This window comes from Neolamprologus brichardi, chromosome 18, assembly GCF_056152115.1.
Source record: "Neolamprologus brichardi isolate AB-2024 chromosome 18, ASM5615211v1, whole genome shotgun sequence".
Taxonomy (NCBI): Eukaryota; Metazoa; Chordata; class Actinopteri; order Cichliformes; family Cichlidae; genus Neolamprologus; species Neolamprologus brichardi.
The window spans coordinates 12,836,527-12,862,862 of NC_142121.1; the positions used below are offsets into that span (position 1 = coordinate 12,836,527).

The 26,336-nt window shown below is 38.4% G+C and overlaps 1 protein-coding gene across 1 annotated transcript in view; it reads left to right on the forward strand.

Moving 5' to 3' along the window:
• Positions 1-409: 409 nt before the first annotated feature.
• glis1a (GLIS family zinc finger 1a) overlaps positions 410-26,336 on the forward strand; it is a 33,043-nt gene continuing 7,116 nt past the window's right edge. The window contains exons 1-5 of the mRNA XM_035908360.2: positions 410-1,303; positions 9,758-9,919; positions 18,693-18,806; positions 21,808-21,934; positions 25,331-25,484. Of these exons, the coding sequence (XP_035764253.1) occupies positions 410-1,303; positions 9,758-9,919; positions 18,693-18,806; positions 21,808-21,934; positions 25,331-25,484 (1,451 nt within the window). The remainder of the gene's footprint in view (positions 1,304-9,757; positions 9,920-18,692; positions 18,807-21,807; positions 21,935-25,330; positions 25,485-26,336) is intronic.

Here is a 26,336-nt window from a genome sequence, read left to right on the forward strand (position 1 = left end):
ATTCTTCAGGTTTTAAAGAATTGCATGTTTTTTCGATCATAAAAGATTCAAGTACTTTTCATAAGTCTGAGAATTGTTTCAAAAAGTGTTTTGTATTTGCGATTTGTATGCTGTTTTTGTTTTATTAAATTTATGTATTTTTTATGATGACTCATTTGGGTTTGGTTTTTGTCTCCCACAGTACTGGAGTGATGACTGACCACGCAACACTTTGGAACAAATGACTGAAGTCTACACATTCAGAAGGTGCCAGCAGTTGCACATGAATCTAATTTGATTACCTTTGAATGCGAAAAGATGCTGCAGAGGGTTTTATCTACAATGGGGTCTTAAAATTGCTCCAAGATAATCGACTTCAACAATTTTACTGACAGGATCTCTTGGTGGGAGTCTGTGAGTGGGGGCTGGCATGTGGCCCCCTGATCTCGGGCCTCCAGATGTGACTCTTCCTGGATTTGGGAGTGTGTTTGAGGATGCTGAGGATCTTCAGGCGCCGCTGTCTTCTGGTGGCTTCTGCCAGCCGTCAATCCATTCGGGAGGCCTGTGCTGTCTTCCCAGGACCTCACTGTCGCTCTCCTCGCTTGGGCGTGACCTCACCTCCCTGCTCAACTGTAAGACAGCCGGATCCCACGTAGAAAAGACTGTGGAGGACTTTGCAACCACAGCTCACACAGACACCCAAAACAGCACTCAGAGGTTTAGCTGCTACCCTCAGCCTTCCTTCCCAATTTCCTACATGCTCACCAGCTGTGCCACATCTTCATCTTTCGCCTCGCCACCTTCCTCACTGTCTTCTGCCTCCTCATCTCTACTTTTTGCATCTTGCTTGCCTCTTTCTGATGCCAACAATAAATTGTCTCAACAACAACAAAAGCCACAGGAGGAATATTGCTCCGTAAAACAAGAACCTGCAGATGATTTCTTGCCATGTAAGAGGGAACGGTTTCAAATTAGCAACCAGCAGGGGGAGCTGTACCATTTAAATCAGGCTTTTCAAGGATACAGCAATCAGGACAGCACACAGTCCTCTCTTCAGTCCCCCATGATTAACGTACCTGTGGGACAGGACCCCACGCTTGACCAGCAGGAGCAACCGTGTCATTGGATTGACTGCAGTGCCACTTATAGCACCCAGGAGGAGCTAGTGAGGCACATCGAGAAAGTGCACATCGACCAGAGAAAAGGGGAGGAGTTTGCATGTTTCTGGACTGGCTGCGTGCGACGCCACAAACCGTTCAATGCTCGCTACAAGCTGCTTATCCACATGAGGGTCCATTCTGGAGAAAAACCCAACAAGTGCATGGTGAGTTTGCTTTAGTCGACAGTTAAATGACAGAATAAATGGATAACCGAGTCAGAACGGAACGTTTAAAAAAAATAAATCAATAAAATCTGAGGTTACTGAGAGAAGACACAAACTACTTCTCAAACTGCAAAACAGAAATCTCTTGGAAGAGTTTTCCCCGTTAAGGAATTTATACAACAGTAGTTTATTAGAACAATGCGGCAACTATTTAATTTAGCAATAACAGTAATATTCTTAGTAGTACCTAGTCAAATGGAAGGGGTTTTAAGCATCAAAACATAAAATCAGCACTTTGTGTCCATTAATGCTTTAAAAGGGACCTGTTATACTTATTTCTAACTTCATGTTTTCTAGTAGACCCACTTGACATGATTCCCAGGTCAAAATAACCATTCTTTGTCATCCTTTATCTGAAACAAGTCTTTTAGTTCTCTTCCCCTTCCCTTGATGTTTGAGTTGATTGATGCCCCTCATAAAAAGATATTTTGAACAGCAGGTGGGTGGGGCTCGTGTGTCTGAGACAGCCATATAAGGGATATCTGCTCTCTCGCTCATACAGAATCAGGTGCAGATGGAAACTGAAGCCAAGCGTTTGTAGCCATCTGAAATTAATGAGGATTGTACATACACTAATGTCATTATGGGAAACTTAATGAGCATCCGCTATTATAACATAGACATATATATTACCTAAGGAAATGAAGAAAAGCATAATGTGTGGCTGTGATAAAGTACTGGCATGCACAGGCAGATGGATCTTTACTTCTATATCAAAATCATCATCGTACCAGAAGGCTGTTTTCTCCTGATTGACCCTGTGCACGAGAAAATGCTAACTTCCTGGTTTGAGACCGGATGTGGGGTTGTACATTTCCGGTAGCTTTACTTTGCGGTCAATCGCTACTGCAAAAATATACTCCAAAATCATGTCCAAAACTCGAAAACGGAAAGATCACGTTAAGTTACAAAGAGCAGAGGTGGGAACACTCACCACTGTTGTGTCATAAAAAATCTAATGATCAATTTTGACGTTTAAAGAGTTTAGATTGATCAGTTGTTTACATCACTCAACACAAGCAGAACTGCATCACTGCAGCAGAAGACACATCGTCCACATTCAGAAGCACATCTCTGTATAGTGACAGTTCTTATGATTTAAACAGGCAAATGTTCAGCATTCAAACTGCAGGTGAAGAATAGTCAAACAGATGTTTCCCGTTATGTCATATCAGCTAGTCAAGTACACACCTACACAGCATGTTAACAAACCGTGAAAAAAGCCACACAAAAAATGAATGATTGCTGGTAAGGGTTTCTATACATTAGTATTTATAAAGAGTATGTTGTGACTTACCTTCAAAATTACAGCGGTCCCTCGCTATAACGCGGTTCACCTTTCACCTTGCTGTTTCGCAGATTTTTTAGTGCAAGTTTGCATGCTTATTTTGTTTACGTCACATTGTGTCCTGTGTCCTGATCGCTGCAGACGATCTCCTCCGTGACGTCTCTCCTGTACAGTACAGAATCGCTGCATCGATAGCTAGCAGTGTGACTCTGAAGTGCAGTACTGTATGTCGACGTTTTGCCCTGTCAAAAAATAAAATTGGCTACTTGATTTCACCTATCGCTGGTTATTTTTAGAACATAACACCCGCGATAAATGAGGGACGGCTGAGAAATATAACATTTGAATCCATTTTCTCTTTTGCTCTGAGGCGCGGGGAAAAATATAGACAAGTCGATGAACATCATTTACAGATATATTGGGTAAATCCCCAAGACATCTATAGAAATGTAAATCGCCGCTTGATTCATTCATTTGCTTAACTTGTTTTGGACCGTAAACCAGGCGCGAATAGGACACCGGAAACAAAGCTCCCCACAGGAGTTTCCGCACCGAAAGTAGCATTTGCTAACGTGCACATAGTCAATTCCCCTGGTATATAACAAGAATGTTGGGACCTGTTGCTCAAGGAAGGGAACATGATGCAGGACACAAGAGGATCACTTGATAACTGTGAACAAACCCAAATGATAGCTGCTTTATTCTCACCTCAGAACTAATGGACGTACAGGCACCGTATTTTTCGGGCTATAAGGCGCGCTAAAAATCGACAGTGAGCCTTATGCACCTTATGTATGAATTCTATTTGCTTACTGACCTTGAACCGACTTTATGTGGTACACAGCGCTCAAAAATCTGTCAAAAAATGTTTTAGTACGACTTTGGTAAGCTACGAAACCGCACCGCTTGATGGATTGTCGGAGAATTACAGCTACTGTAGTCAGGAGCCTCGCAGAGTAATCCGGGTCAGGCCCTAAAGTCAAATAAACACTGCGGCATCACTGAGAGTTAGAAACGGTCTAAATTATTTTATCTTTAATAAAATAATCAGCGTTGCTGCTTTACCAGGTGTAACAATTAAGTTTAACATCCGGGCAGCCATGAAAACAGAATTTATGAAATTTAACAGAGTTAGAAGTTAGCAGGAAGTTAGCTTGCTAGTTTCTACCTAAGGATGATATACCATGTTCTGTATGGGATTTCTAAATAAATTAAAATGTACAGCTCTGCTATCACTTCCAACATAAATAAAGAAGAAGAAAACTAAATAGCAGTGACTTTTGTAGGGTTACTGAAGTTGGACTAGCATGGTATATAATGATGTGCTACGTGATCGCTAGCGACACAGCTATGTTAGCATAACATAAACACAGTGAAGCTGGAGGATGAACGCTAACTTTTTTCCACTCAAAAGTTAACGTGAGGGTTCCTGATGGCTAGGGACAAATGCAAATGCATGGCAGGGTGCTGTAAAATATAAGGTTAGTCATTAATATACTGTGACAACATGGGAATAGAGTAGCTGCGAGAGTAAAGTTGAGTAAAGTTTGACTTATCTGACTGTTTTGTTTGCTTAATGCGCCTTATAATTCAGTGCACCGTATGTATGAAAAAAGACTCGTTCATCGACCGTGCGCCTTATAATCCGGTGCGCCTTATGGTCCGAAAAAGACAGTACTAGAAAACCGAGAGGTTAAAGGCTGTTTTGTGTCCGATCCAGTCTGCACATGCATCCCTGTTGGTTAATGTCTAGTTAAGCTGGCTGCTACAGTGTATGTGTTTTTTGTGAGAATGAACGTTTTTTGTTTGTTTGTTTATTCCCTTCACTTGGAGAGATTTATCCAGCACGTGCCAAGTCAGTCAAAACATACAGTATCTCATCCTTTCCAGCATCGCATGGGCCACTTGGAGCTTTAACTGGGTTTGAAAGGCATTAATGAGCTCACAGTCTTCTACTGATTTCTGCCAGACTGATGAACCATCTGTTAGACAGAGAAATGATTTAAACCTTTTCCTCTCGTCACAACAGGTTTCCCTGACTCATGAATGCCAGAGGAGGAATGAATGAATGTATGAATGGAGGATGTGTCTAAGCATACGGAAACCGCTGATCAGCCTGAGCCTTTTCTGACAGATGCATTTAATTTATTGCCTAGCATAGACATTATGCATTGTCCTTAGATCAGCAGCTAAATGATTGTCTGTTATGGAAAGTATGTTCCTATATATATATATATATATATATATATATATATATATATATATATATATATATATATATATATATATATATATTCCTATCACATTATGTGTAACTTAATCTGATTTTCCCCTTTTCATTTATAGAATTAAAAGGTTGATTACCTGATTATTTCACAGTGGAAAGTGACTTGGTGTCCCTCTGTGGGGGTCTTGAGACAGGGAGGTTCTGGGGGGGCTGCCTTGACTGCTTGCCCCACAGCCCAGACCCAGATAAGCAGCAGGAAGTGGATGGATGCAGAATCTTTCCTTTGTTTTGTTCATTACACAAACAAAAACCACCCACTGGGTTTGCTTCTATAGCTCACTAGTTTCTGCAGATAAAACTTTAAATGTCAATAAATAATTTAAAAAAGAGGCTCATATATTTGAGCCATAAATTTAACCCAGGCCACTAAGATAAAGACAGATCTACAACCACGCTGGTGTGAAAACACGGCCCTTTCTACATTTACCATCACAACAGTGGCCTTTGAGCCCCAGCGATGCGTCATCCTCCATCACTTCTGTCATGAGTCACTTCATGAAGCTCAATAATTCATGACCTGAATACATCTGCCCCATTATGACCTGCTGTTTGGTGCCAAGTCCCCATCCCTGAGCAGCTCTCTCCGTTATTCCCTGCTGTCATCAGCCTAAGGATTAGTAATTCATTCAGAAGTTCTCACTCTGGGATACGCTTCCTTCATAAGTGAATTAGTTCATTATAGTGATCCAGTCTGCTGCCAACTAATAAATATTAAATCAACATAAACACAAAAAATTACTCATTAGTCACACTTGAACTACGTGAATAACGTCATTTCATTTTCATAAAGTTCTTATGCCAGAAGATGTGAATTAAGTCATTCCCGGTGCTGCAGTGGAAAATGAATATATCTCACATGAATGCAGTCAGTGTTTGTTAATGAATTCAGCTTTATTTACCAGCTCGTAATGTCAAGCCCCAGATTGGACAGGTGTTACTCAGGCTGTAAACACGAGTTCTCAAAGCACTTCTAAACCCACTGTGTGAGAGTCATAATGTGTAATTTATGATGCTTAAATAAAATACACATGTATGTACATTTATGATCTGTCTGTCATATAACCATGAAAAGACCAAAACCAGTGAGAATTAAATGACGAGCATTGTCTGAAAAATTAATATTATCAGCTGTAAAGGCAGAATAAAATGTCTTCCCATCAAAATATTTTTAGCAGGAATATTAAGACTCAACCAAATATGTAATTATAAATAATAAGTATTAGCCAATGGTCCTTTTACTCGTCATTATATCACATCTGTAGTATAAACTGCAGGGCTTGTTTTTTTTTCTTTTATGAAACTTTACCCATTAGATAGTTTTGTTTGTTTGTTTTTAGTTATTAGATATCTATCAGCCAATCATGGCAACCCAAGACATGGACGAAGACATTCTCGAGACAACCTGCTGAAGTTTAAACTGGGCATCAAACCTTGGCATGATTGTTAGTACCAGATGGTCGGGTCTGAGTATTTCAGGAACTTCTAATTTGCGCTGATTTTCCTGCACAACCACCTGTAAGGTTTACAGAGAATGGTTTATAAATGATATAATCCCATCGGTAGCAGTTCTCTGGGCGTAAATGCCTTGTTGATCTAATAGAAGACGGCAGTAACTCCAATAACAACTCTTTACAATCAGTGAAGCTGCAGAACATCATCTGCCAATCCTGTTACCTAATAACAGGAAACTGAATATACAAGTTACATGGCCTCAGCAAAATTGGACCGTAGAATATCGGAGAAAACATCACCTGGTGTGACGAGTATTGATTTCTGATGTAAAATTTGGGTTGTAGGGTTAGGATTTGGTGTAAACAGCACCTAGTTTAATCTGCACCACCAAGAATTACAGTAAGATGCCTCTGAAGGCAAAAGAGGGTCCAACCCAGTACTGACAAGGTGCACCTAATATAGTGTGGAGTGATCGTCTTTTCATTCCTGATAACATAGTTTTAAATTATAAGTGTGTGTGTCTGTATGTGCGAACATTGGCAGGGTTGTGTGTATTAGTCAAATAAGAAGAAAAATTGTTTTGAAAAAGTAAGTGCTTAACAAGGGGAATAAAAATTAATAATGGCAAAGATATTAAGTCTTGAAAAATGTAGAGTAAATTACATTTGCATTAAATATCAGAACATAAACTATAGATCTTAAATATTGTCCTGTGGCAATTGATTAAACTATAAAAAAGCTTCTTCTTTTTTTTCTCAGATAACTCAGACTAATGTTGTGAGGTTTGACTTCACAGCTGCACATTGTTGAAATGTTACAGCTTCACTTTCTCAGGGCTTCATCTGTGTTCTTGTGTGACTCAGTGTTTGAATGCTTCAATTGCCTGTCTGTATTTTTGTGGCGAGGTGTTTTCAACGCTTGGATTAATTAATCAAGATGATGTAGTGTGTTTTTTATGTACAGGCTTATTAAACCTAATGAGGTGAGTGACATTTATAGACTCGTTAGTGATGGCTAGTAAATGTGTGGAATAAATTCTGGATATTAAAAAAAAATGTAAAAGAATTTCTTTATTCAAGCCTTCAGTGCTAAACTGGAACTGAGTCTAGAGACCAATTTTCTGAAGATTTTATCAAAAGTTATAAGAAATAAATATAATATTTGTATAGAATCTATAAAATATCTATAGATTATAAGGGGATTTTTTTTTTTAAATGCAAATTTAAGTGTCACACACACGATGATCGGTCTTCATTTTGTTCTTTGTCATTTTGAAGAGAAAACAGTTAAATCTATAGAGTAAATTGTGTCATGGGAATAAAAAATTATTTTACTTTGATTCAAAACCTTTTTCTAAATATAAAAAATACTGACAAATGAAAATGGTCTAAATCAGGGGTCCCCAATCCCAGTCCACAAGGGCCGGTGTGCTGCAGGTTTTAGATCTCACCCTGGGTCAACACACTTGAATCAAATGGTTAGTTCATTACCAGGCCTCTGGAGAACTTCAAGACATGTTGAGAAGGTAATCTATCCATTTAAATCAGCTGTGATGGATCAAGGACACATCTAAAACCTGCAGGGACACGGGCCCTCATGGACTGGGATTGGGGACCCCTGGTCTATATGTAAATCTTCTGCGTGTGTCTATGCCAGCGGTGTCTAACTCGGGCCGCAGATTTAAATTGCTAAATTACCTCCTCAACATGTCTTGAAGTTCTCCAGAGGCCTGGTAATGAACTAACCATTTGTTTCAAGTGTGTTGATCCAGGGTGATATCTAAAACCTGCAGCACACCGGCCCTTGAGGCCTGGACTTGGACACCCCTGGTCTATGCTGTCTCTTACTTCCTTTTTAAATATTTCCATATATTTGGCGTTCTGACATAAAGATACAATATGAAACACTGATCAGTAGAAATCGGAATTTCTGTAAAGATATAAACCATAGGCGGTATGTCGGGCAGTATGATTGAAACAGTACCTACCGCAGTCGGTGCATGTGTGTGTGTTTGTGTGGTTTTGGCTACGTTTTTTTTCTCTGAGTGGAGAACAGCCATTACCTGAAGTTTATGATATAAATACTGGTACATTGCCTCTGTTTTAGTTTTTTCTGTAAGGACATTAAGTAGTATGTACAAATATAATTTTATTAACATAGTTACAACTTAAGCATTCTAAAGGAACATAAGGGGATTTAATGCTTTCTTAGTTTATGTTGTGGTTTTGTTATTTTGTTTTGAGTCCCTAAAGAGATGTCAGAATGATTTTTTTTTCTTTTAATTCTCATGTAGTTGTTAGTCTACCGTCACAGATTTGAATCTGTATATCTTAAAATCTTTCAAGAACTAGACACTGATTTCTTGTGTAAATGCAATAAACTGATAGCAAACTGCACTTAAAAGCCCCCAAACTTTTCAAATAAAGTGACAGAAATTGTCCAGTTATGAACAATCTTTTTCTCAAATTTTTAAATAAACTGTTACGTTCTCAAAGTGCTGAAGCTTTATTTTGGCTCACTGAATGCACTTTCACAAAAAAGTGGGTCACACCGGTGCTTTTGAAACCCGTTACTTTTATATGAAGCACATTATACCTGTGTTCATGGCCAGTATGAACAGGAGAAACGAGCATCGGGTCAGCGGAGTGAGTCGGGACTGCTTGTCACTGGATTAAAGCAGCTTTTAGGCGATATGACATTCAACTCTTTAAGGTGACAGTATCTAGGATTTGAATTTCAAGCCCTCTTTTTAGGTTGTTACACAACTATTATCAGCAGTGTGCACAACACTATCAAGTTCTTTCATCTACTGCTTTTGTAGTGCATCTGAGTACAGTTAAAATACATAAATGGAAAAAACATCCTTTAACTCTTCTCTAATCTTTAATTATGAAAGAAGCAGACTAATGACAATATATTAGTAAACACTGATACTGCTGAACCAATTTTAAATATTTTTACTCCATTACATTCTTAGTCATGGTTTCACTAAGCAACTTGTTGAGTGAATGTAGACTTGCTTAGTAGTCTTTATAAAAAGCAGTAGGTTCTGTTTAAATATCACGCGGTCTCCTTCTAATACAGGAGCCTCAGAAGAGGAATGGGTTAATGCATCGTCCTGTTACGAACATTCGTTTTAATATTTGGAAAACATAGGATGCACATATTCACCGTATATGGTTCTCCACTAACTGATGGTATTAAATGCAATACATTTGCAAAAATGTCTAAACACATGGTTTCATTTTGTCATTGTTGAGTGTACGCTGATGGGCAAAGTGCCACTTTTACTAATTTTTAAAGATAATCTAGGCACATTTTCTTAAATAATTTTTCATATAAAATCTTCTGCTTTTCTATTTGTTAGTTTGAGGGCTGCTCCAAGGCGTTCTCCCGTCTGGAGAACCTGAAGATCCACCTGAGGAGCCACACGGGGGAGAAGCCTTACATTTGCCAGCACCCCGGCTGCCTCAAGGCTTTCAGCAACTCCAGTGATCGTGCTAAACACCAGCGCACACATCTGGACACGGTCAGTGGGCTCCTTCCATTTAGGATGTGCTCTATTATAGTGCACATTCTCCTAATTTGAGCTTTCTGTCAGTTTGTAGTATTACAGTGGACTCAATAGCTGGTTGCTTTTTGCTTCTCCAAGCAAACGTCACCATAACAGTAGGTCACAAAGAGGTCAAGGTCATGTAAACACGCTATATTCAAGTACAAAAGGAATCTGAAGATAACATGAAGAATTATTCTGGCTTGGGTCAGAGACAGTGAACTCATCATACATGCATGTAACCTCTTTCAGCCTGGTTGAACTGCTGTATGTTGGAAATAGCGCCATTTTTAAAATGGAGACAAAAAAACTTTTCTTGAGCTTTTCTTGACATTGTTTGTCTACTATATTTACTCTTGTAATTAAAGACACTCACTGGCATTAATGCCAATTCTATTGCTGTATTTTGCCTTTGCCCTAATTGCATTTTGTGTAAATGCACTAAGGCTGATAATTCAAATAATGTAGGATCCCAATACCACAGCAACAACTTTATTACTCTTTAATGAGAGCACACACAGCAAAACTGTAGATTTCTACACTTTTTTTTGTCAACATAGTATTTCTAAACTAATGCAGTTTAATACGTTTAACACAGCTAGGGAAATGGTCACAATCTCTAGAAGTACAATAGAAATATCCTTTATTGTCCCTCATTGGGGAAATTCAGGTAAACAAGCTTCTTGCTAATGTGGCGTAGGAAAATGAATTCGGCTCTAATCAGCTCTAATCTAGTGCACTGTGTTTCTGGACATGATTTTTATTTTGTAGTGGGTCGTAGTGGAGGTAGTCATTACAGCCAGAGATGCAAGTTTGAGTCATACGTTTCCTTTTTTAGTATTTTTAACTATGTTGTTAGTTAAAAATAAATTATCTGATTGGGTTTAGATATTTAAAACCTCTGGGTTAAGTTTATAGAAAAAAAATTCAAAATCATGGTTTGGGTTACAATGTTGCCACTTATGTTAGAGCTCTGTTACTTGGGCTGGCACGGCGACATGTACCTGATTTGTCTGGACAACATAAGTGACATAAACTTTCTTTTTTGTTTCAAAGTAATCCTGAAAAACAGACTGTGTTTTTGTGACTTTTGTGATGACAGTACCCCCACCAAACTTCAGCAGTTGTTTTAAATACAAAGTTATGGTGTACAGGTTAGGGTTAAGGAGAAAAAAGTTCCACCTAATCGCCGACCACAATATTATAATTCTGTTTGCCACATGAGAACTTTAGGCAAGGCAAGTTTATTTATATAGCACAATTTGGTCTTTTTTAGACCAAAAAACGTGTGCTGAAAAATGAATAAACATTAAATTTACTTTTTAAACTTTCATACCAACACAGGTGTGCTTAAAACTCGTTAATTATTTTTACAGTACTGCATTTATTCAGGATTTTATATGTGCTTTGTTGTAGATGTAATGCTATGTTAACAGAGGCAGCAGACAGCTGAAAACAGTGGCTGAGACCTCAGAGGGTTAAAGTGCAGCAGACTGCCTCTCCTTCAGCTTTCTATGGGACCTTCTGGGAATGACTCGGGAAGATAAACTGCTCGTGCGTGTGAGCCAATTTTAAGTTGCTGTGCAGTCTGCTTGTGTCAGATCAGTTTATACAAAACAGGGAAAAAATAGAATCCATCCAACCGTGAAGACAGCGTGAATTTCCAGAAATTTTCATACACACCATCTACAGTAACGACGTTAAATTCATCAGAGGACTCAAACTAGTGGGAGTGAGTGTCCCCCGTGCTCTTGATGACCATAAATTAAGGTTACAACTGCAAAATAAGTTATGAAATCCACAGCTGATGGAGCCTGAGAAAGAACAGAAACAGGCCTTTTCTCGTAATCCACTCTTGTGTACCAGGTATCAAGTGTCGTGCCAGCATTGTCACTCTTTCCATGAAGGTGTTCTCATGCCCAGGGGATGTATTTAAATGCTGCATTAGTATGGTATTTATCTACTTTAATATATATTTTTTAATATTACGTAATAACTTTGCTTGACTATATTTTAGGGAAAAAATTTCTTTATCGGCTGAAATGATTAGTTACATTTTTTAGACCAAAGTGTTTGTTGGCAACACATGGAAAATGTTATGAAGTGTTTTTATAATAATGACGTAAAAATCAGCTGGATCAAGACTTTCACAAGATATTTCTGATAAAACTTCCGTCCCTTGGGTAAAATGTTATTGGAGGACATTTACTTGTATTATTAGATTGCTGAAGTACTGTTTTTAAATAAATAGGATTTAATAATATGATGAGGTCTTTTCATAAGTGCTTTATTTTTTTATTTGAAAGCATCTCATTTAAAATATTGTAGAAAAAAGTACTGAATTTTAAAAAATTTCAAATAATTTTTAGAATAACTTTAAATATAAAGTAAGAGTGCTTTGCTACATTTTGGATGAATCTTGTAGATGAACCTGTCATAACGTTTATGTTTAAACAACATTTTAGTGTCAAAGGTTATTCAAAATAATTTAATATGTGGAAACCCCTGGAAATCTCTGTTCACCTCCAAGCCTTTGATGCACGGTATAACTTTTTTGAGCAAACCTGGTAACAAATAACAAAACAAAACAAAGCAGTCAGTTACATAACCTTCTTGGCAGATGCTATTTACCTAAAAATAACTGAGTGAAATTGACTTTCCCTTTTGAGCCTCTGGGTTAGATACACTTTTGTAGTATGGGGTTAACCTCCTAGGACCTGGCGTCCACATATGTGGACATCACATTTTGGGTTATTTAGACCAAAATACTAAATTTTGCTGCTACTGTTCTATCAAAATTTTAAACAAATATCCTCATATGTGGCTCTTATTTTTCTTAAAAACAAAAATAAGGTAAAAAAAAAAATAAAAATCTGGTAATTCTTTGTTTTTACATTCATCGGGCCCCAATCAGCCCAAATATCAAAGAGAAATTAAAAATGCATGCCGTGGAAGAGTTCGGGTCTAAGGAGGTTGAATCCACTTTTGTTTTCAGAACTGACTTATCTCTTCATTGCTTGGATTCAACACTATGCTGCACAGTTGCTGCACATTTGTTGGCTGCACATCCATGATGCCAAACTGCCGTTCCACCACATCCGAAATGTGCTCTATGGGAGTGAAACTGATGACTGTAAATGTCATTTGAGCATAGTAAACTCATTTTTATGTTCGGAAATCAGTTGGAGAACATTTGAGCTTTACAAATCTGCTGGAAGCAGCCATCAGAAGATGGGTACACTACAGCAGTGCTCAGGTACCTCGTGATGTTTAAATGATCTTCAGCTGGTACTAAGGGAAAATATCCCCTACACCATTACACCACCAGCAGTCTGAACCGCTGAAACAAGGGAGGATAGATCCGTGCTTTCATGTTGTTGATACCAAATTCTGACCCTACCATCAGAATGTTAGAGCAGAAATCCAGTCTTCTATTGTTCTATTGTGGAATTCAGTGTGGTCTTCTGCTGCTGTATCCCATCTGATTCGAGGTTCAACGTGCTGTTCATTTGAGTTATTTGAGTTGTTGTCAGGTTAAAAGATACGGCTATTCTCCTCTGACCACTGACATCAAGCAGGTATTTTTAATTTTGTCTCTCTGTAAACCCTACAGATGACTGCGTGGAAAAATTCCCAGTAGATCAGCAGTTTCCAAAAAACTCAGACAACCCTGTCTGGAACCAAAACGATGCCATGTTCAAAGATGTTTAAATTACCTTTCTCCCTCATTTTGATGCACAGTTTGAGCTTCAGCAGGTTGTCTTGGCCATGTCTACATGCCTCAGTAAGCCTAGTTGCTGCCATGTGATTGGCTGATTAGATTAATGCATTAATGAGCAAATAAACAGGTATATCTAAAAAAGTGGCGAGTGAATCTATAGTATCACTGTTCATGTCTGTCTGGGTGAATTGACTTGAAACGTTTATACAAAATACACAATAAATTATGTTTAAAAATTGCTGCAGTGCATGAGACCATACACTTTAAAAACACAGGACTATACATAATTGCTCTGAATATTAAGATAAATAATATTTGCTCAGTAATATAAGGTGTGAGGTGCTCCTGTAGCTCTCTGCTTTACAGTCTGAATTCTTTGGGATTGTGAAACTGCATACCTGCTGTGGATTTACCCTACAGACCACAGTTATTTTTACTCCTGCTGACAAGTGATGAGAATTTAGCTGTAATCCCGCGAATCAGATCTCTTATTACACGGATGAGATGGAGCTTCACGATTCGCTCCACTGTTATTACAGCAAGTTATTTTCTCCCTTTAGTGGTTTCACACTGGCTAATGGGGGCTTCGAAGTTGCGTCACAAATTAACAATCAGACACATCTGGCGCCATCCTGGAGGCCCAGTGGAAGCCTGTCTGAATGTAAATAACTGCTGAGTAGTGCAACGGCAGGCCAACAAATGTTTTTCAAGTTTGATTAAACAGCTTGTATTGTGTTACTAATATGACACTTTGGGGAATTTTGTCCTAAAGTAAGTGCAGGCTCAAGCAGGAATTACCATTCTAAGTTAACGCTCACATAACATAAAAATGTGGTTTGTTTTGAGAATTTGGAAATGTATTAAAAGCATTGAGAGCTTTCATTTTATGATGGCAGTGAAGTGCAAAAAGGTGACGGACTGTGACAAATCCGATATGAAATGTGGTGCTGAATAATGCCAGGGTTTTGTTTTGGGGTTTTTTGGGTTGAGTCCTGACAACAGGAAAAAAAGATTTCTAAATTGTTTTGGCACACATAATTGGAAACTGATATGCAGTTTTTGAATTTACAGTCTGTCTCAGAGCTGTCATTTGCCATAACCACTTTGCATGTCATTACCCTGAATTTATGCTAAGATTAGAAAGACAGCACTTCATTTGGTGCTGATCTGTTTAGACTAAGAGAGAACTGAGCTGGTCTCACAGGGAATATTTTTCCTGAAATAGTTTTGAAATTGCCCCCCCTTTTTTTTCTTTTTTTTTTACAGACACTGTAGAGCAGCACTTACTCTGATGCCAGATCTACGTTGGTATTGCATGTCTGTAATTTGAAATGTATTTGTTTAAGAATTACACAAAAATTGGGAATACTGGAGAAGAAAAATCAAACAGACATTAGAAAAATAACAATCCCACTGACACAATCATTATTATAGTCAAGCCTGTCCTGATATATTTCTACTAAAAATTATTTTTACAGCAACATTTTTACTCATTTGCTTCATTCATTGTTTTGTTGCATCATTAAAAAATACAAGTGATTTTTCAATACTACTTTGTTAGATACAGTGGCGTGAAAAAGTAGTTTTTTGCATTACTGTCAAACCCAAGATCATCAAACAGTTTTTAACATTAGCCAAAGATAAAGCAGGTAAAATGCAAAAAATGCTGTTTTTTTCTTTTTTATATGATAAAGGAAAAAAGTTTATCCAATCCTACCTGAACCTTTGTGAAAAAGCAGCTGACTCCTAAACCTAATAACTAGTTGTGCCAGCCTTGGCAACACAAACAGCAATCAAATTTTCAAGTTTTTGTGATAATAACATCACTGTGGAGGAATTTTGGCTTCTTTGCAGAATTGTTTTAATTCAGCCACATTGGAGGGTTTTCAAGCATGAACAGACCGTTTATGGTCATGCCAAAGCAACTCAATTTCATTTAAATCCACACTTTGACTAAGGCCAAGCTTTAAAGGCTCTTTTTTTTGCATTTCAACCATTCAGAGGTGGACTTGCTGATGTTTTTTGGACCACTGTCCTGCTGCATAACCAAACTGAGCCTGAGCTTCAGGGCATGAATTGATAGCTAAACATTCAGCTTCAGGATTTTATGGTAAAGAGCAAAATTTATGGTTTCCTCAACTATGGTTGTCTGGATCCAGACCATCACACTACCGCCACTGCTGGTATGATGTTCTTTATATGAAAAGTGTTAGTTTAACATGAGATGTAACAGGAGTCAGACCTTCCAAATAATCTACTTTTCACTCATTAGTCCAACAGTGTCGAGACACAAAAGTCTTGAGGATTATCAAGATGTTTCTTGGTTTGTCTCTTTTTTTAATTGTTGAATCACAAAAACTGACCTTAACTGAGGCAAGTGAGTTCTTTAGAATGTTCCGGGTTATTCTGTGACCTTCTGGATGAGTCGTCTATTTGCTCTTGCAGTAATTTTGGTGGGCCAGTCATTCCTGGGAATGATCACCACTTTTCCGAGTTTTCTCCATTTGTATATAATGACTCTCACTGCGGTTCGCTGGAGTCCCAAAGCCTTAGAAATGACTTCCTAACCCTTTCCAGACCGACAGATGTCAATGACAGATGAGTTTCTCATCTGTTCTTCAGTTTCTTTAGATTGTAGCATTATTTGTTGTTATTGAGATCTTTTAGCCCACTTCCCTTTATTAAATGGGCCCCTTTTTTTAATTAATTCATCAATTTAAGGGGGAAATTACTTTTTCACACAGGGCAAGTTAGGTTTGGATAGTTCTTTCCCTTAATAAATGAAATTATCATTTAAAAGCTGAGTTAAATTTTAATATTTTACAAAGATAAGTGTGACAAATATGCTGAAAGCTGCCATATTAGAAAAAAGTGTTTCCATATTAGATCTTCAGGCAAATGACTAATTACAGAGAAAGAAGTCATTTTGAAAAGCAGGGGTTTTCAAATGTTGTCTGAGATGCTCCATGCTAAGACGCTGATAAAAAGTCATGCCCAAAACACCTCACCGTTGCCCATGGTGATTTGTTTTTCCTACCTCACTAAGCTCAGCTTTCCTCCAGGACCAGAGGCGATTGGAGAAACAATATTGCCTTGTCTGGTTCTGTGACATTCAGATGGTAAGATCATAATTTAAACATGAAAATAACATGAAAGCATAGATCCACCCTGCTATGTGTCAACAGTCTAGGCTGGTGGTGGTACAGTGGTATTTTCTTGGCAATTTCTTTATCTTTCTTTCCTTTTCTTGGCACCCTTGGTGTAGTTTAAACACCACACTACACTACCCGAGTATTGTTGCTGACTATGGTACACTGTGGTATTAGATGGATAGACAATCTTCTGTTGGCTTCTTCATGAAGCTTAGATCAGAGCTTTTTACAGATTCACTGTATTCAAATGCCCCCAACTGAGAACGTCTTGGATGTGTTGGAATGCCAGATTCTCATCATGGATGTGCAGCAGGTCCTAAACCCTTTTTAGTCCAGGCTGACCTGTGTGGTAGCCTATGTCACAATGTTCAGCTACATGCACCTCTAAAACCCTTGCCCTGGTGAACTTAACTATTTATTTACAACATCAACAATGTGTTGTTTTAGCTCTGACTTGTGCAATACCTCCTGGTGTATAATACAACACAAAATGATCAGTTTTAGTCAGATTTCGCTACTAATGTAACAGCAGCAAGTTTATCTGATTTCATTAAACAAATCACTCTTCGTCATAGTGTCTTTCATCTAGCGCACAGCTGTGAGCTCCGCTGTAATCTCCGCTGTAATCTCAAGCTTTTTTCGTAATCCCGCGTACAAAGATGAGAAACTGGGCAGTGTTAACTACATCACAGCTCTCGTCACATTTTCTGCTAAAATGTCCTGAAAAATACGATCATCAAACCCGACGCTCATTATTTTTTTTGACTTGTAGTGCTCACATCCCAGCACATAAACCCAAAAGGCTCAAATAAACACTGTACATGTGTTTTCATGAATGTATAATTGAATCCACCTGTTAAATACTTAGCAATGAAAAAGAGATTCATGGAAATGAGCTCATTTATTCACTAAATTGTGAAATACAGTCATCTTACTCAACTTTCTACTTCGAAGTAAAATGATGAAAACCTGTCTGCATATAAGAAATGAGCTGTTTGTACAGTAAAAAACATTTCAACACATATTCCACGATGTTACTCATTTTACTTATTTCAGGAGGACTCAGTTAACTGTAGTATCATTACACCAGAAAATACTTTGTCTTCCAGCTGCTTTAGCCTGCTATGAAATGTTTATTCCTTCAGGAAATAATGTGCAGAAATAAATACTTTTATATGAATACAAAGACTGCAGGTAGCTCATACAGTTTACTTTATGAATGAAATGATTTATGGCTAAACTCTCTTCTCTCTTCCCCTCTTTTAAGCCCGCAGATGAAAGGTAAATATCCTCCCTTTTCAGCTGAGGAGCACTTTATGTAAAATGTTGACAGAACTACATCTTCTTTCTTCCTCTGTTAGTCCAGTTGTCACAAGAAGTAGCCACATTTACGATCTTATGAACTTGTGCCATTATTTGTACACACATTTTATGTTTGACATCGTTGTATCTGAGACTATAAAATCATCATCGTTATGTGAATATTATTCACTTCTGAGGTAGAAAATTTGTAACCTTCTCAGTACATAATGTAGGATGTACAAGAGATGGTGTAGTCTGTACCTTACAGTAAATCTAATAATAACTCTCAAGCTCTGGGTTTAAATTGGCGTGTTGTGCTATTTTTGTTGTGTTTTCTGTGCAAAAAAAGGTTTGTTCTCCTTTGCTCAGTACTGAAATCAACATTGCTAAATTTTCACAATCCGCTAGAAGAAGAGTTGCAGGAGAAAGTGTTCCCCAAAACACCAAAAAATAATTTGTGCTCTTTTTAATAGCAGCACACCTGTTTTCTTTTTATAACAGGAAGTCAAACCGAGGTGCTTCTAAATGTTCAGTCAAACTTCTCTCACCTCTCCTTTTTGTGGTCCATTCACAGAAACCATACGCCTGTCAGATACCAGGATGCACCAAGCGCTACACTGACCCCAGCTCATTACGAAAGCACGTCAAAGCTCATTCAGCCAAAGGCCTTCAGGAAAAGGAGGTCAAGGTAATGAACATTAAAACCTTTCTATGTTTCTAAAACTTGACTGTGTGTCGTTCAGAAGCAAAGAGAGGATTCAGAAAGCGTGGTTAGAAATAAAAAATTATGGCCAAAGCATTTTTAAAAGCAACCTGGGGACGTTTTTTTAAAATTTGAGCTGCGTTTTGCCCTTAATGGATGGTTTGAGTGGATAGTGGAAAAGACATTTAATAAAGGTCCGTCTAGCCAGGAGTAAAACATGCAGTGTGCACCCTAACCACTCACCTATCAGGTTGTCCAATAGTGGGGTCATATTTAAGCTTTTATTGGATGGGATCAAAAGTACATAGTTTAAACCAGGATCATGTCAGTGCCTTGTATTCCTGAGCCACCTTCACAGGGCTGAAATTTACTGGAATCAATCGATTATTTCTCAACAGCTTAACAATATAAAACATGAAATGTTTTAAGTTATATTACTTGATAGATTTTTTTTTCCTTCCCAATTTATTATACTTGTTTGTCTGCAATTATACACAGCACATCTGGAGTTTGTATTTATGATGGATATTTGTCTTCTCTTGTTTGGAATACATGTTAAGTTGTGTTTCTTCTCATAATAATGAAAACAATACCAACTGCTATGAAGGCTCCACTCATTATTTGATGAAGTTATTAGGAGCAGCCATGCATGTTGTTTTTATTTCAGCACAAAACTTGAAGGTTATTATGACAAATGACAAAGAGGCTCTACAAACTAAAAGCAATGTCGGCAACTGTCCCACATTTGGCAAAAAACAAACAATCAGCACAACAACATAGCCGCTATCAACCACATTGATGAAGCGGTGATCATTTGGGTTTCTTTTGCAGCCACAGGACCCGGGTACCTTGCAGCCACTGAGTCAAACATGAACACCTCTGTATACCGATATTTAGATTCAATATAAGGCCATCTGTCCTACATTTATATCTTGCTTAAACTGGGTTATGCAACACGACAATGAGCCCAAAAACAGCAAAAACTCTACAACAGAATGGTTAAAAAGGTGTTGCAATGGACCTCAGGCTGATTGAAATGTTGTGGTGAGACCTTAAGAGAGCTGTACATAAACAAATTCCTGCAAACCCCGATGGATTGAAGCAACATTGAAAAGACGAGTGGGCCAAATTTCCTCCACATATTAATAAAGTCATACAGAAAACAATTATTTCAGGTTATTGCTGCTAAATCGTATGCTGCTAGATCATAGGGTGAACTTAGATTTTGAAACCTTATTATTCACATGACTGCATGTTTGTATTTAACCTCGTTTTAACCTGGTGACAAGACCCTTGAGGTTTAAAATGTCTTTCGCAACAGAGTCCTGGCCAACATAGACAGCTGCTTAATCAGCAGTGGTTACGGAACAATACTCAGCATTATAAGCATACACATTTACATAAAATAAAGAATGAAAGACATATTAATAAAAAGCAAAACTGAAGCCTTTATGGTCAAGCCTAACATCTGGAGGCAGATGTCCTGCCTGCAGGTGCCAAATCATTTAAATCATCTTGAATTCATTTAAAATTGATCCAATTTGGCAGAAACGAGTGACCGTAAAAGCATGCAATTTCTGAACAAGGATTTTTTTCTGTAAAAGTGACACACAAATAAAAGCTTTGCTTTCCTAAAACTATCAGTGAGTGTGCCATTCCCCAAATCTGGCATTTCAGTTAAAAATAAACAGCTTTTTTCAATAATTATTAAAACATAAAAATTGCCCCCCCAAAAAAGGTTTTTAATTCCATAAAGACACACACAGTCATTCATTAGACCCTGAAGAGAAAATCTGTAGCTAAAAATGAACAAGCTCAGGAAGAGAAAGTAAAACAGGGGTTTTTTTTGGTGCTACATCTTGATTTTATTTCCTGATTGTTACCTCATGTTTAAAAGCAAATGAGATGCATGTTTGTTCCCGTTTAACCTTAAGGTTCCAAACAATATTGTTCCAGAATTTTTTTCTTAAATATAGATAGAGAACTGCTTCTTTATATAACTTTCAAAGAGAAAGGGGGCTTCTCGGGGGTTGCAGGTCTTATTTCTGGAGAACTACAGCAACAGCAGGAGAGAGTGGGTATGTTTATGATTCAGTAGGATGAAATACAACAAAACAAAGTATTACACACACTCCCTGGAAGTCCGAATAGGGAGCCTATTGTTCTGCTTTATCTGGGCCTTGTTTGTTTTCTATGGCCTGTGAGTGACACTGGAGCTTTGTGTGTGTGTTCGCATGCCTTGTTTGGTTTAAACAGAACCACGTGTGTTTGTAAGTTGTGACACAGTCGACACGCCCTGAGCTGCAGTAAACCCTGTGGGGCTAATTGGAACTTTGAAATATTAAAGATGAGCTTCTTAAGCTCCTCACGGGCATACATTTATTCGAGCTGATGTGTCACAGCGATTGAAGTTTCTGGCTTCGTGAACGCTACTTTGGGTGAGCATTTCTTGCTGATTATTCACACCGCTTTTGTGGTTCCTGGGTGTCTGCCGCGAGCTTCTTCTGAATCCCGAAGCTGTCAATAAATTGTTTTGGAAAGTTCCGGGGGGATGTTCTGTTTAGCGCTGGATAATAAAGCCAATTGTTTAGCCTTAACTTTGTTAGAACGTTTTTGGAATACGATTGCCTAATAAGATTTCTGGATTTTGTACCTCAAGAAGCTGGATCGCAAGATGAAACAAGAACCAGGCATCTGGTGCAAACTCATTTCTTTGATAAATGAACAGTAGAAAACCTCCTGCAGCTCGCTCACTGTGTTTTCAGTTGCTTTACTGAATGAAATCAAAAGAGAAGTCATTTAGTTTAAACTTGCATGGGAGCTGCGTTGCCCAACAGCATATAGTTGGAACTAAGCTGCAGCTTTAACGTAATTATTCTCATCCCTGCATGCTGGCAAACAGCCACACTTGGTCACCAGCATGATAACACAGTGCTGTTATATGAAATGTATCTATATGGCTGTAATGCGTTTGTCTTGTTGTCAGGTTCAGGTGCACACGATGCTGGAATCTGACATCTTAAGTGACTGCCTGGCACGCCAGCATCTCCACAGCTCTGCCTCGTCGCACCAAGAAAACAGCTCACCTTTACCGGCTTTAGATGACTTCACAGGTATGTGCAGATGAAACGGTAGCAGAAGTCTGTGCTTAGCCTCCAGTGCCTCTCTGGAAATGAGCAAAACCTAAAAGAAAAGAGTAATTGCCCAAAACACCTGGGCTGTTAAGCTGTCTCTTTCATTTTCTCCCATGGCCTCATTTGCTCCTTTTCCTTTCCCTCCTCTCTCATTCCTTCGATGATAGCTCATCATGCCAGTGTTTACCTTGTCCAATTACTGGGCACCATGACTGTGGGCAAGTTGGCCGTCACCCCACTTGTCCTTCAGCTTCTCCAAACGGGTTTTCCAGCCAAGCTCTTTTTCTTTCCATTTCAATGGCTGAACCAGAATCAAGAAGCTGTCAGGTACACTGAGGCTCAGTTGGCCAAAGACAGTGGAGAGCGTCCAGGAAAGCTGTCCATGTCTATTACTTCAGACTACTCGCCGTTTTACTCAGAAGACTTTGAGGGAAAAGCCTCAAGCGGCACGCTATGAGCTATGTTTAGTCAGGGTGAAACAAGCATGTCAGTGTTTAATTTTGAAAAAATCCCAGGAGGACTTTTTCTTATCTCAAATGGCCAAATGTTATAGCTTGAAAACTGCTTTCTGTTGTGGTATACTAGGTGGATTTATGGTGACACACACTATCATTGTCAGCTTGGCTTAAAACCTAGTGCTGACAGCTTACTGATTGCATGCAGGTACAAGTTACAGATTTAAATGAACAGCATGAAACTATATTTTTGATATTGAGCATTCAGTCCCTGTAGGCTTGAAATGTGGCTCTGAAAGGTTTACAGAAAAATGGATTACGCTGACCATGGAAACTCCTCAAAGTCTGCTTGCAACATAGTCTAATCCCCATCTGTCCATATGTGCACACTGTGTCTAATATACATGTATTTACACCAGAAATTGTTTTTCTATAGCACATTGAGTTGTTCATCAGTGGGGGGAAAATGTCACTACTGCATGATAATTTGGAAGAGTTTCATTTAACTATAAATTGAATATTTAAATATTTTCGACAGTTTTGTTTGCCTACAAGGAACCAGACTTTCTTGCCATTTTTTAAAGTGGTCTTGAGCAATAATTCTCTAGGCTTTCTAAAGGTCTTTCAAAGCGTTTCTTTGGACATTGGCTTTTTTTTTTTTTACTCATTTTTAGTCCAATCCTTGTAAAAGGGGCCTAATTGAATCAGTGTTGTGTCTACACAGACAACTTTGCAAAGAACCCATTTTAAATTATATCTGCAGGCATCTTGGTACCAACAATCTGTTGCAAAATTACATAATTTCTTCTCAAACTTAACAAACACACCCACCAAATGTTAGGAAATACCTAACACAGGACTTGAGAGGAAAATCTAACCCCTCAGGTGATCCATCTACTGTTCACTGAAGCCTCATCAGAAATGTGAAGAGAGGCTGAGGTATGCCAAATTACTCAGTAACTGGACTGAAGATCACTGGCAACAGCTGTTATTGGGAAATGAATACGAATCAGAGTTTTATTAGCATTTCAGTATTTATGGAGGAGGTCAGTAGAGCGGTACAAACGTCCCTACAGCCATCTGTAAAACATGGAGGAGGCTCTGTCATGGTCTGGGGCTGCTTCTCAGCCAGCGGTGTTGGGGTGCTTGTCAAAATTGAATGATTGCAGAAGAGTACAGTCAAATTTTAATCCACCATGTTATACCATCTGCAAAGCATCTGACTGATATTAGTTCAATTCTTCACCATGAAAATTATTGCGGACAGTAGAAGCATACCTGGATAGAAGAGCCAACAGTGGAGCACGATCAGTCATGGACTGACTTCCTTAGAGCCCAAACCTCAGCATTGTTGAAGCAGTGTTGCATTATGTTGACAGAGAAAGGAACAAAAGGCAGCCAACATCCAAAGATCTTTGAATGTCCTTCCAGAAGCCTGGAGAGCCGTTTCTGAAGACAGCTTGAGAGAATTCAGGCTGTGCTGAAAAATAAAGTGCAACACTGAGTAGAGTCAGCCCTTCATTTCTTTATGTTTTATTGGTGTTTGTACAATTCTAACAATGTTATAATACAATTCAATACAGCTTGAACCCAGTGAAAATCATCATTACAGGTAGTGATGTGATAGTGATGTAGTAGGAAGATTTAACTGCACAGATGCTCAGCAACTTTTATTTATATATCAATCAATCAATCCATTTATTTATAAGGTCATTTAAAAACAACACAGGTTGACCAAAGTGCTGCACATAGTAAAAAAAGTAGAACAAACACACAAAGAACTAAGTAAAAACTCAGTCACAATTAAAAGCTAGAGAGTAAAAATGTGTTTTCAGATGGGTTTTAAAAATGTCAAGTGTTGGAAAGATCCTAATTTCAAGAGGCAGACTGTTCCAAAGTTTGGGCGCAGCTGTCGCAAAGGCCCGGTCTCCTCAGTTTTTCAGCCTGCTTCTCAGCTGACCTGAGAGTTCTATTTGGAGCATTTTTAGTTAACTAATCAGAGAGGTATGACGGAGCTAATTTAGAGATTTAAAAACAAGCAATAAAATCTTAAAATCAATTCTAAAACGTCCTGGAAGCCAGTGTAAACAAGCCAAGACTGGGGAAATATGGTCATGTTTACGAGTGCCTGTCAAGAGTATGAAAATATATGAAAATAACCAGAGTACAGCCAGTTAGCAACTAGTTGAGTTAAGCCTCGACTGACAGGAAAGGTGTTGCAGGCTGAAACAGATTGATTGCAACATCCTGGTAATCTTTCTGCATTTCTAAATGAAATGCCAGTTATCTTAAAACATTCACCAGTCTGTCTAAAACTAATCAAAGTCGTTCTGTCTGACTGTGATTGTTTGGAGACGGGTTTCCTCCTTGTGCAATTGCTGTGCAATTGAAAGTATTTACCCAGTGTATGAGGAGATTGCACACTCAGCCTCCGGGCAACCAGTTAGTTGCCACAACTACTTGCGGTCGATCTCTGACAGCAAAAAAGTTCAGCTTTTTTTTTTTCTTCTTCTTTCCGTAGATGCAAGGAGGCAATAAAAATAGGGATATTTATCCGAATGTAACTGAGCCATTAACTCCTGTTTTTAATACAAAACACTAGATTTAAGTTTTTGTCTTTTGTCTCTTTTGTGTGAGATTTGTTTGGACAGCATGTGAGAATGAAAAGCATTGCAACACTTCCTAAACTTTTGGTGTTTGGAAAACTTGGCTACATGTAATTTGGCGTAGAAGTGAAATACGTTGCAGTTGAAGTTTCTAATGATTCTAATGTTAACTCCTACTCTGTTGTAACTGTTATATACATCATCCAACCTTTGCTGCAGACACCTCAGACTAGATGTGGGACCGGATGTGGAGGTGGATGCTCAAAATGTTTGGTGGAGCAGATTTACTGAGGTTATCTGTGGCTCTCTTTCAGGTGTGTACTCAAACAGCAGCAGCACCGCCCACAGTCGGGGGAATTCAGAGTTTCTGCCCCCATCAGCAGACTCGAGGTATCCAGGCCTGGAGGGAAACTTTGATGCTAATAGCCCAATATCTTCATTAACAAGCCCGGGGAGCATGAGAGAGGGGTGAGTGTAAGATCAGAGCTAGTTCAAGTTAAATGCGGTGCATCCCCTGAGCATTTATTTATTTTTTCATACAACGAAACTGGACTGGAAGCAGTCCACTTAGTTTTTATAGCAGAGTAATAGATGTTTAGTGACTTGCTTATGGGCAGCAGTGGCAGTAGTTAAATCTGATGGAAGTTTATCTTCCCCAAGGTTGCATCTTGTTGCACCATTGTGAATATTTTCTTTCATATAATAAAAAGCAAAGAAACATCTATCATTTTTAATTTCTACTCTGTCATGTATTTCAACATTGGGCTGCTTTTATTTCTTGGGCAGGAGATTACTTTACTGACATTTAACAATAAAACGAGAGGCAAGCGTAAAATGGTCAGTTCATCCAAATCACAAAAATAAAGAAAAGACATATTTTCCTACTTACCCCTCGTGGTGTCTGGCAAGGTTTTCAGTTATCTGCTGCTGGGATTTCTGCTGCCAACTCACTACAGTGCAGCTGAATAAGATTTCATGTGGCAGTTTTTATTCAGAGTTATTTTCTACGATAGATAAAAATAGTGAAAACTAACAGACCTCAATTTTATGCTCCTTTCTGTATCCTTTTCAAGGATTCGCCCCCAAAACCTCTGCTTTTATATGTCCTAAACGTATTGTTTAAACATATCTGGCATGTATTAAAGTGTTTCTAAGCTGCTTAACACTTCTGAGCAGTCCGGCTCTGTTCCACATTAAACACTGAAGCTTCAAAGTGATACTAAAGATTTCACAGTCATTTTGTTTTGCTTTCCCTCATCTCTGATTTCTAGAAAAAGCCAGAGAGATCCGAGCTTGTGCATTCTTGAATAAACCAGAGAC